General features: G+C 39.5%; 1 protein-coding gene across 1 annotated transcript in view; it reads left to right on the top strand.

Annotated features, from left to right (window-relative positions):
* The first annotated feature begins 7,629 nt into the window (after window positions 1–7,629).
* LOC131401632 (phosphorylase b kinase regulatory subunit beta-like) overlaps window positions 7,630–12,871 on the top strand; it is a 46,558-nt gene continuing 41,316 nt past the window's right edge. Inside the window, exon 1 of the mRNA XM_058536891.1 lies at window positions 7,630–7,696. Within this exon, the coding sequence (XP_058392874.1) occupies window positions 7,630–7,696 (67 nt within the window). The remainder of the gene's footprint in view (window positions 7,697–12,871) is intronic.

Below are 12,871 nucleotides of genomic sequence, written 5' to 3'. Positions count from 1 at the left end.
AATGAATTGGGTGGGGGCTGCTACTGATATATATTGGGCAGAGGCCAGGGATACTGCTAAAGATCCTACAATGCACTGGACAGCCCCCCACAACAGAGAATTATCTGGCCCAAAATGACAATAATGCCATTGTTGAGAAACCTGGCTATAAAGGATGGCAAACTAGGTAGTATCTTTTAGTGAAATCTCAGTGGGTGGGGGTTGTGGTTTGGTAAGGGTGCTAATGAATGAGGAGGATCTATTCTATGTAACAACTTAGCCTAAAACTAAGCCTTGCTTGTAACCAGCAACAAAAGAGCCTCAAATAAAGATGGAGCTTGCTGACAGAAGAAACAGCTTTCATAGCTGAAAAGTGTTTGCCTCTGGAAACAGGGACCAGAGATGGAGAGAAGAGAGATGGAGAGAAGAGAGACAAGGCACAGGACTTTTTAACTGTTAGCCTTTCAAAACTATTTGATTTCTTAATGAACTTTAATTATTTAGACTTTTTCAAAACGAGCCTAATGGAGATTAGAATTTTAAATTGAGTCCATTTTAAAAAATTATTTCTTTAATTACTGTTTTAATACAAGCAACTTAAAAATTAAAATATGTGGTGTTCTAGATGTAAAGAATGGTAATAGAGGAGTGGGATACATAGATTTAAAAGGAAAGGCAGGTTCTTAAAGGACAAGACGTTTGAAGTTGTTTTTGTTGTTTTAATTGCCTAATGGCTAGTATCTTTAAATGTAGGTACTATGAAAGTATTGAACAACCAAAAAAGTACTGGATGCTTGTTTTTTAAGATAGGTTTCTTAAAATAAAATAGACCTTTTATACATAAGGTTATCATAGCCCATTTCCGAGTGATAAGAATATCATTTTTTCTTTTTCTTAGATTGATATTGATAGTACGCTTTCTCTGAATAATATTATGGCCCTGTGTTCCACTTGTAAAATATTTCCCTGTTTCAATGTGAAGCAAATTTATTACTCCCGAATAGATTTTCACAGTCCTCTTATGTTCACTCTGCATAAAATTCCAGATAAATGTTTGATACTTTGCTCTTCTTACTACAAATTTCATTTGGCATCTTTTCTCATCCAGATTTCAAATGTCATCTGACATATATTTTAGTAGAGTGCTTCAGTATCTTCCACAACCACTTAATTTTTATACAGGATAAATAGTTGGAGACACATTGAGTACTTTTCTCACTATACAAAAATGCCCATGTGAGGGAAAGTGGTAGCTGAAACCCAGCTTGTGTCCACTTGCTGTGTAGTCTGCTAGGAAGAAAGGGCACATATTGTAATTCACACAAAGTTTCTATATGTATTAGTGGTGACCAAGGTTGGAGAGGAAAATAACAACAACAATAGGGGAAGGTCGTAGAATATGTGATCAATTTCAACTAAGATTTTTGGAGCACCCACTGAGTGTTAGGCACTGAGATCACAGAAATGAGGAAATCACTGGGCCTACAATGAGCACGGTGACCATAGGCCTGTTTACACAGAACTACCCCAGTTTGTATGTGTTTTCCCATTGTCCCATCTGGTTAGTGTCCCCTTTCATTCTCAAATGTGTACCAGTTTGGACAGCAAATTATGTAGTCACCCTAAAAAGAAGGAAAAATTCATTCTAGTCTGAGTGGCAAGGTCATGGGTAAGTGAAAGAGCATGATCTCCTCTGGTTCGGCATGACAGGAGGGTTGGTGGGGGAAATGGCACGAGGTAGATATATGACTGAAAAGATAGGGAGTCTGAGGTGGTGAAGGGCCTTATACACCACTTTTAAGGAGTTTTTATTTGTCTTGAAGGCAGTGGGGACTGATGGTGGTTTGGGAGCAGGGAAATGATAAGATCAGATCTGTCTAACGTTGACAAGAACAAAAGAGCAAAAGTACATTTCTCTACCATCGCCGCCCCCCCGCCCCAGTAGACACATACAAACACACAGGGCTGGGGAGAAGGAGAGGAGAATCTTGTCCTTTCTGAGTGTAAACACTTACAACTGAGCTCCATTTAATCTTAAATCTACTATAACTCCTTAGAATGAATGACCGACCCTCCCCATTCCATCTCTAAAACACACTGCTGTCGTTGGTATGCGGAATCTCTAACTGCTTACAGGTGGCAAGCTACTCTAGTGCAACATACATTTTTGCTCCTGTGAGTTGAATTGTATATTTTAAGAGATTATGTGTTTGTTCTTAAGCCTGTTAATTCTCCTTGTACTTGTTATTGCAATTATGTAATTAAAAAAATTATGTAAATTGATGAACTAAGAAGGTAAACAGTTTTTTCTGTGAAAATTTTGTGGAATGCTTTTGAAAAACTGAAAGATAACTAGCTAAAAATATTCAGATAAATGAGGTGTGGATGAGACAACTGTAAAAAAAAAAAGAAAGAAAAAAACAAAGAAAGAAAGAAGGAGAGCCAGCCCTGATGGTCTAGTGGTTAAAGTTCAGTGCGCTCCCCTTCGACAGCCTGGGTTCAGTTCCCGGGGGTGGAATCAGACCACTTGTCTGTCAGTAGCCGCGCTGTGGTGGTGGCTTACACAGAAAAACTAGAAGGACTTACCACTACAATATACAACTATGTACTGGGGCTTTGGGAGAGGGGAAAAAAAAAAGAGGATTGGCGACAGATGTTAGCTCAGGATGAATCTTTCCCAGCAAAAAAAAAAAAGAAAGAAAAGAAAGAAAGAAAATAGCATAAACATCCAGAAGGTTCTGTGCTCAGTTTGCTTTACCCCAAATTGTGAGACTGAAGCCATAGTAATATGCTCTACTAAAGAGACAGGTTGAGTCTGACACCTGCAATCAGGGCTATTACTTGGTTGGGCTTGCAGTAGTCTAGGGTCATTCTCCAGAATTCATCCAGTTTTTGCAGGGGGCAGAGAGGTGAATTAAATGGAGATATGATAGGGACCATGTATTAGGGTTCTCCAGAGAAACAGAACCAATAGGGTATATATAAAAAGAAATTTATTACAAGGAACTGGCTCCTGCAGTTATAGAGACTGAGAAGTCCAAAGATCTATGGTCAGTAAGCTGGAGACCCAGGAGAGCCTATGGTATAGTTTCAGTCCCAGTCTAAAGACTTGAGAACCAGGAGAGCTGATGGTATAAGTTCCGGTCCACGTCTGAGTCCAAAGGCAGAAGACTGATGTCCCCGCTTGAAGACAAGAGGAGAAAGCAAATTCTCCCTTACTCAGCCTTTTTGTTCTATTCAGGCCTTCAACAGAGTGGATGAGGCCCACCCACCTTGGGGAGGACAGTCTGCTCAGTCTACCAATTCGAATATTAATCTCATCCAGAAACTCTCTCATAGACACACCCAAAGTGTTTAACCAAATGTCCAGGCACCCTGTGGCCCAGTCAAGTTGACACAGAAAATTAACCATCACAGACCTCCACCCAGGCATTCTTGTGATCCTTAAGAGTGGGGCTAATCTCTGCCATGCACACCCAAAATATGATACATTGTTTTTGGTTTATTTTGTCTGAAGCAGGCTGAGTATCAATTTCCAAGACTTCTACTTGGCCTTCCCCACTGTAACAGCTCTTACTTCAGGAGCTAAAACCCAAAGTGGGGATTACTCCAACTGCCAAGTATGTTACTCACAGTTGTAACCTTCAGGGACTGAGGAAATGACCACTAGGTGTTTCCATGGACCCAGTGTACCTACTCTGAGCCAGGATTTGGCCATTTATTGCCTGGCTTCTGTATGTTCCTACTCTTAATGAGGAGACCAAGATGATAATCTGGGTCTCTAAGTATCAATGTCAACTCAGATCCTGTGTCTAATTTTTCCTGAAATGTCTAGATATTCCCCCTTTCTCAGTGTGCAGTCACCTGAGAAAATGGTGTAGGTCCCTTTGAGGAAGGACTAGAAGAATTATTACAGTATATACTTGCCATAGAGTTGTGGGATCCTTTCCTCCATGACTTGGCCACCTTTATAGTCAGTAGGTTCTGGGTCTGAAAATTAACTCAGATCTGGAAACTGGACAAGAGATCGTGACACTTTTTATTGTAGTGACCAACCTCATCCACTCTTGCTTTCTTTGATTACATATATTAGGTAGTACCTTTATTCCCTGCCCATTTATTTTTCCCCTAGGAGCACTGGGTTCTATAAAACATCTCCACAACTCTTTCTAGGTCAAGCTCCCTTGGCTATCACTCTGATTTTGCCAGTCATTCTGATAATTGTGACTACTCTGACTTCTGGCATTAAGTTCTGCCTCCTGGATCTACTATGCTTCTGGGCCCCATCATTCCCATTGCTATTAATAAGCCAAGCTCTGTGATAGCATCTCCTACTGTGAGCCCTGGCCCTCAGAGGTGAACTGTCACTGAACTTCGTGGTGAGGGTGGTGTCTCTTTTACCAGGATGTCTCTCTTACTGAAGGCCTTGGTGAATGATGTATCCTCTGGCCCCTCCCATAATCTTCCCTAAGGGCTTCTGGCCTCACATAATATATGCACTCCAGCCTGCCCACTCCCCTTGAGGTTTTTAATCCCGCCCTCCACTGACTGCCATGGCAATTTAAGCATTTCAAGATCTCTCAGCACAGGCTATTACTTTCTCCAGACTTCTAGGAACCATCCTAACGGGGAGTTTGCGCCTGGGGCCTGCCATGGTGTTAAATCCCATATCTCAAGAGTGCCTCCAAGTCAATAAGCTCACCATTATCCAATCTTATATGCTAGGTCTCTTGACTAGGCACCCTCAAAATCCAGTCCTAAAAACTTCCCTTTTTCCTGCCAATATATGCTGACTCATTCTGGCAGCTTCTTTGGGGTATAGATCAGGCCTAGCACATTCCCATGTAGATTATGCTGTGACTTAACCCTAGTTATTGGCGTGACTGCCATGAGAGGAGGTGGGGTAAGTTTCTGAGAGGGCTGTCTGTTGCTTTATTCAGAAGCACTCGCTGCAGTGGCTTTCTGCGTGGGAGGAGTGTTAGCTTTTAGTAAGAAAGGTGGGCAACCTCTGCAGGCTCTCAGTGTTCAGAGGGGTCTCAGGAGCCAGAATCTTTGCGGGCATCCATCCAGCTGTCCCCATCCCATGCGTCGGTGTCCCAAGTTTTCCAACAAGTTACCTATCTTTGGCTTCAATTTTTTTTTTTTTTTTTTGTGAGGGAGATCGGCCCTGAGCTAACATCCGTGCTAATCCTCCTCGTTTTTTGCTGGGGAAGACCAGCTCTGAGCTAACATCTATTGCCAATCCTCCTCCTTTTTTTTTCTTCCTCAAAGCCCCAGAAGATAGTTGTATGTCATAGTTGCACATCCTTCTAGTTGCTGTATGTGGGACGCGGCCTCAGCATGGCCGGAGAAGCGGTGCATCGGTGCGCGCCCTGGATCCGAACCCGGGCCGCCCGTAGCGGGGCACGCGCACTTAACCGCTAAGCCACCAGGCCGGCCTGGCTCAGTGTTGCCCTAGGACCTCTCCCCCAGGAGATTTACATACAAACATTATCAGACTAAATTAAATCTTAGACACATGTCTTTGGAAGATTATGCAACACTGAAATAATACTCTTAATCACATAATTGACATTTATGGAACATTCTAGTCCAAAACTACAGAATATGTATTCGTTTCTGTTATATATAAAACACTCACCAGGTATTATGGCCATATTCCAGACCATAAAACAAATCTCAGAATGTTAAAAATGCTTAAAATTGTACAGAGTACATTCTCTCACCATAACAGTACTGATAAGAAATCAATCACAGAAAGATATCTGAAAAATATCTAAATATTTGGAAATAATCCAACATGCTTTTAAATAATCCATGAGTCAAAGAAATTATGAGAGCAGCTGGAATATACTTTCAAATAAATAAAAATAAAACACAAAATTTCCAAAGATTTTGAGGTATTGCTAAAGAAATGCTTAGAGGGAAATGTAGAATTTGAAATGATTATGATAAAATCAATGTTTTCCTCAAGAAATGAAAAAAAGTAGATCAAAGTAAACTCACAGTAAGTAGAATGAAGGAAAAATAAAAAGAAGAGTGGAAAATCAATTCAATAGACAAAGAATAGAGAAAATCAATGTAACCCAAAACTGGATCTCTGAAAAGATCAATAAAATCTATGAAACTCTAATCAGGCTGAATAAGAAAACAATGAGAGAAGATATTACTTACTAATATGAGGATTGAAAGATGGAACATTTCTAAGATCCTACAGACATTAAAAGAATAATAAAGTTATTTTATGTACAACTTTACACCAATAAATTTGAAAAATGAGATGAAATGGACACATTCCTTGAAAGCCACAAATTACCAAAACTGACTTAAGAAGAAATAGAAAATCTGCAAAGTCCTATATACATTTAAAAAAAAATATTGAGGGCCCGACCCCGTGGCCGACTGGTTACAGTTCCATGTGCTCCACAATGGCGGCCTGGGTTCACAGGTTCAGATCCCAGGCAAGGACTTCCTCCACTCATCAGCCATGCTGTGGTGGTGCCCCACATACAAAATATAGGAAGACTGGCACAGATGTTATCTCAGGGCTAATCTTCCTCAAGCAATAAAAGTGGAGGATTGGCAGTGTATATTAGCTCAAGGTGAATCTTGCTCAGCAAAAAGAAAAAAAACATATTGAAAACTTTCCACCAAAAAGGACATATCCTACCCCACCTAATAAGGTAATTAAGAAATAAAGGACATATAAATTGGAAAATAAGAAGTAAAACTATCTTTATGTGTAAATGATATGATCATGCACATAGGAAATCCTAAAGAATCCACAAAATAGCCACTAGCTCTTATAAATGTGTTGAACAAGGTCACAGCACACAATATAGAAATGCAAAGATCAATTGTATTTTTGTATTTCTATATACTACTATCAAAAATTGGAATTTGAGAGGCCAGCCTAGTGGCATAGTGGTTAAGTTTGTGTACTCTGCTTCGGTGGCACAGAGTTCGTGGGTTTGGATCCCAGACGTGGACCTACTCGCTGCTCATCAAGCCGTGCTGCAGTAGCATCCCACATACAAAATAGAGGAAGACTGGCACAGATGTTAGCTCAGCGACAATCTTCCTCAAGCAAAAAGAGGAAGATTGGCAACAGATATTAGCTCAGGGCCAATCTTCCTCATCAAAAAAAAAAGGGAATTTGAGACATACAACTAGAATATACAACTATGTACTGGGGTTTTTAGAAGGGGAATAAAAAGGAGGAAAATTAGCAGCAGATGTTAGCTCAGCATGAATCTTTGTAAAAAAAAAGAAAAATGGGACTTTGAAATTGAAGTACTATCTACAACAGTGTAAAAAAATATGACATACTTAGGGATGAACTCAAAATATGAAAAAGATCTGTACAATGAAAAGTAAATAGGACTTCCGAGAGAAATTAAGGAAGACCTGAAAAAATGGGGAGATATATGTTGTTTTAAGGATCAAAAGACTCAATATTGTTATAGTGTTCACTTTACCCAATTTGGTCTATAGACTCAAAGCAATCCTAGTCAAATTCCAAAAGTGTAAATTTCATCTAGAAAACTGTAAGTTGATTTTAAAATTTAGATGGGAATGAAAAGAATCTAAAGAGTCAAGCAAACCTAAAAGAAAAAAATCTGTATATCTTATACGATCTGGTTTCGAATCATGTATCAAACTACAAAGATTTCAGATCCTGCAACAGACTATAAAGATGCCATAATCAAGAGAGCGGGTATGAGAGAGAGAATAGACACATTGATCAAAGGAACAAAGAGAGAGTCCAGAACCACACCCAAATGGTCATTTGATCTTTGACCAGTTTGGCAATGCAAATCAATGAGAGACATGACAGTCATTCAACCAATGGTGCTGGGACAACCAATAGAAATATAAGGGAAAACACCCTGACAACTACTTCATACTATAGACAAAAATGAATTAAAAATGGATCGTAGACCTAAGCATAAAAGCTAAAACTATAAAACTTCCAAAAGGAATTATAGGAGAAAATATTTGAGACTTTGTGGTTACTTCTTACACAGGAAACAAAAGGTACGTACAGCAGAAGAAAAATTTTGTAAATTTGACTTTATCAAAATAAAAAATCCTGCTCTTAAAAAATGAAAAAGAAGAAAAGGCAAGCCACATCTTGGGAGAAAATATATGACAAAGGAAGGGCTTGTCTCCAGGATACAAAGAGAACACTCACAACTCAGTAAAGAGATGAACAAGACAATTAAAAAGTGAGCAAAATATTTGAATTAATACTTTCAAATGGGACAAATTGCCAATAAGCATGTGAAAAGATGTTTAACATCAACAGTCAACAATGAATGAAGATTAGAGTCACAATGACCATTGCAGACATATAAGAACATATTGTCTTAAATTTAAAAGACTAATAACTGAATATTTTCAGTTAATCTAGGTGTGGCCAAGGTCAGCGAAGAAAGAAAGAGAGGGAGTGAGGTGGGACCACTATTCATTGCTACCCGCCAGTAGCAGGGGCTGTGCGAGAGCTCTGCTGCCATGATTTAATCCTCGAGTTCCTCTGAGAAGGCCGTTATCCCACTTTACCCAGAGGCCACATAGGTTGAAACTCAGATCCCTCTGATTCCAGAATTCTTGGTTTATCCATGATATCACATGGTCATCGGGGACACACAGCAAGACCATCTGCCATGGGATTCCTTACGCTTGCCCTTTCTGGGATCAAACCTTGTCCCCAAATTTCTGAGTGGTACTAATTACAGTTAAAGGTAGTGGAAGTGAAGCTGAATAGCTCACTACAAATCTCTGGGTTCCACAGAGGAACCAGGTTCCTCTGGGTTCAGGAGGAACTCCTTGGACCCAACGCACCTTCAAGCCACAGAAAAGCAATCACCTCCAAAAGGCGGTGTATCATCTGTAAATCTTCGACAAATTTTGTTTTTAACTCTGCTTGTTTGAAGAAAAATACACCATTACTTTTAGCCTGAGCATGTGAATGCGGAAGATAGTCCAGTGAACTGGTAAAATACCCAGGAAGTCACCAAAGCTGTTCAAAGAATTAAGTTAAATGTTACTCCAGCTTAAAATATGTTGATAGAAATAGCACATTCCTGTGACTCTGCAATAGAGTTTGAATCTTTTCACACACAGCTTAGTCACAGATTTCTTACAGCATACAGGAATAGCCTCTTGGAATGGTCATTGTTTTCATGTTGAGTGGCTTGCCTGAGAATTTTTATATTCGGTTAGGCACCTGAAGTCGTATACTTCGCTTACTCACAAATAATATTTCAATATGTGATCTAAAAGACTCCATCTTGTATCAACTTAGTAAACTGGAGCCAACTGAAAACAAGCAATTACTAAAAATAGCTTCCAGTTTCTTAACTAGAAAATCTTCCATTGAAATAAGGGCTGTCCTTTCACACACCTGGCTGATTTATAACTGAAGATGCTGTACCCACTTGAGATCTCCAGAAAGGGAGAGTGGACATCAGTGATGGCTCTGACATGTCGATAATCTGCTAACAAAGAAAACTTTGAATGTTTTCTTTATGTCCATATTTCTTACACATCACTGTTGCCCTAGGAAGCAACACCGCCTTCTCTGCCTGCTGTGCTCCATCACACTCCATCTCCCCGTCTCTGTCCGTCATCTTGGTATTTACCTTCCGTTCATACTTTCTGTTCTTTTATTCTTGCTTCCTCCTTTCCTGCTGTGCTTTGGTTAACTAAGTATTTCTTTACATTGCATTTTATCTTCTCTATTGGGTTTTTTTGCTGTAACTCTTCATGTTATATTTTATTGTTACTATAGGGTTTATAAATACACATCCTTAATTTAATACAATCTACCTTGAATTAATATGACACCACTTTGTATATAATGTAAAATCCTTACAACAGTATAATTCCATTTAACTTCTCCTATCCTTTGTGCTTTGTAGGTTACGTATTTCGATTCAACGTATATTGTAGGTTCTACAGTGCATTATTATATTACTCTAAAGAATCAATTAACTTTTAAAGATTATTAGTTAAAAAAAATATTTTATACCTACTCACATTTTTACAATTTCTAACACTCTTATAAATACAAATTTCCATTTTCCTTTAGCCTGAAAGACTTTCTTTAGCAATTATGGTGTGAACCTGCTGGCAATACATTCTTTCAGCTTTTGATCATCTGAAAATATCTTTATTCTGCTTTCGCTTCTGAGAGATATTTTAATTGGACATAGAAGTCTAGATTGATGCTTTTCATCTTTATCACTTTAAAGAGGTAACCATTTCTTGAGGCCTACATTGTTTCTGATGGAACGGACTCATTCTTATCATTATTCCTCTCTATAAAATGTGTTTTTTAATCTGCTTGAAGAATTCCTTTTTTAAATAAACGTTTTATTTTAGAACAGTTTTAGATTTGCAGTAAAATTACAAGGATAATACAGGGAGTTCCCATAGCCCCCACACCCCAGGTTACCCTATTACTAACATTTTACTATAGGATATTCCATTTGTCACAACTAATGAACCAATATTGATATATCGTTATTAACTGAAGTCTGTATGTTATTCAGATTTTCCTGTTTTTTACCTAACATCCTAATTCAGTTCACGGATCCCATCCAGGACACAACATTACATGTAGCCATGTCTCCTCAGCCTCCTTTGGGCTACGGTAGTTTCTCAGACTTTCCCTGTTTTGGTGACCTTGACAGTTTGGAGGATTCCTGACAGATTGGTCAGGAATCTTGTAGAATGTGTCTCAGTTTGGATTTGTCTGTTGTTTTCCTAATGATGGGACTGGGGTTATGTGTTCTTGAGAGGAGAGACACAGAGGCAGGGTGCCTTTTCCATCACACTGTATCTAAGGTACATCTCAACATGGCTTATCACTGTTGATGTTGACCCCAATCACCTGGCTGAGGTGGGGTTGTCAAGTGTCTCCACTGTAAAGGGACTCTCATCCCCTTTCCATGCTGTGCTCTGTGGGAGGAATTTACTGTGTGCAGCCCACACCTAAGGAGTGAAGAGTTATGCTCCACCACTTACAGGACAGAATATCTGCGTGAATTATTTGAAGTTCTGAACATGGGAGACATCCATTCTCCCCCATTTTTAATTCATTCTATCATTTGTTTATATAAGTACGGGCTCAAAGATATCTATTTATACTTTGGGTTATGACCAAATAACTCTATTTTGTTCCTCCAGTTGGTCCAGTTTTGGCCATTGGGAGCTCTTTAGGATGGCTCCTGTGTCCCTTTGACAGACTGCATCTTTGTGCATTTTAATAATTGCTTCCTTACTTCTGTCATTACAAGATGCACCAGCCTCATCTTGTATATTTCCTACTCCATGCCTAGAAACAGCCATCTCTCCAAGAAGCCTTTAGGATTTTCTTTTTATCTTTAACTTGATGGAATTGACCATGATGTGCCCAGGTTTGGGTTTCTTTGTGTTTCTCCTCTTGTTGTAACATTACATATTGTACATTTGTTTAATATACACATCACGCTTGCAGTGTCTGGCACATAACACGTGCTCAACACATATTAGCTATTACAATTATTAGTGTAAAAAGATCTCATTTGCATTACATCTGAGGTCCTAAGTGACCTGGGAACCAATCTCCTTTTTGACCAAAATTTCACTAACTTTATCTCTTTTATGTGGGTTCTTCTCACCCTAATCACATTTCGTTTTTGCACACATAGCTGCTGTAGTAACATCTTCCCAGAAGGCATCGTGAGTCCTCCCAGAAGCCGTATTCTGCCATCCATGTGGCTCCATTATGGTGCTTTCTCCTGTTGACCAAATGTGCTTACAAGTCAGAAGGGTGGTCATCCAGGGTCTTCCTGTTCCCCCTTCCTCTTTGAGGGTGGCTTTCGGTGGAATATCAATAAAATCCTACCTAACTGTTTATGATATTTATTTTCTAATGCTTTTATTCCTCTACCTTTACCCACATTTCCAGCCTTAGGTTGTTATAAATACCTTTATAATGTCTTTGACGGCTCTTGAACCCGACGAAAATGCTAGTAATGTTGATTGGGGTAACAGTAAGATTATCTTACAATGGAATTTGTGAGTAGGCTTTTGAATTTCTGAATCCTGATTTAACTGAGCCACTTCTTCTCCTCTAAGAAGACTTAGAGGGAGTTAAAACAAACCAAGAGGGAAAATGAATCAAAATATCCCTTTATTTTTAATGGGGTTGGGCAAGAGATCCCAGTGGCCTCAGAACCCAATGTTTAGTGAATGTGCTGGACCATGTAGAGGGCACTACTTTTTTTTTTCCTACTCCAGGAAGGTCTGAATATTCTCAATTCAAAGAAAGCACAAATATCACTCCTATATATTTCCCTTTAACGTCTAAGCCTTAGCGTCAGCCATCGTCAATATAACTAGAAGAAAGACTGATTAAAAAGAATCCAGGGCTGCCAAAAGCCAGGACAGACACAGAGAGAAGCCTAGAGCTGTCTTAGTTCACCTTGGCCCGATTTCCTGGGGTCACCACTTTGCACCAAATCTTAGGGCCGCAGCCTTGGCCTTCTCCATTCTGTCCACTTCCACTGTGTCATCATGTGGAAGAAGAGAAAGAAAGAGCAAGTCAGAGTCTCAGAGGGCCGTCCTGTCCAGAGTGTATTTTTACAATTTTTGAAGGAAAGTGGTGGGGGGAGATCTTCTGTTTTATGTATACAAGAAAAACGTAAAAATTCTGGATTCCCAGGAAAGGTAAGACAATAGGGCATGGTCTTGTGCAGTCTCTTTTGTTGTTCTTCTCACATTGCGGGGTCAAGAAAAGAAGATGGTGATGGGCATGCATTATAGCTCCTGCTCCCACAGGTCCACAGCCAAGAACTCCACCCTATCCCACCTAACATTATAAATCATATCTGGGTGCGTTGCC

Source organism: Diceros bicornis (genome assembly GCF_020826845.1).
Source record: "Diceros bicornis minor isolate mBicDic1 chromosome 12 unlocalized genomic scaffold, mDicBic1.mat.cur SUPER_12_unloc_2, whole genome shotgun sequence".
Lineage (NCBI taxonomy): Eukaryota > Metazoa > Chordata > Mammalia > Perissodactyla > Rhinocerotidae > Diceros > Diceros bicornis.
This window is presented reverse-complemented; position numbering and strand designations above follow the sequence as displayed.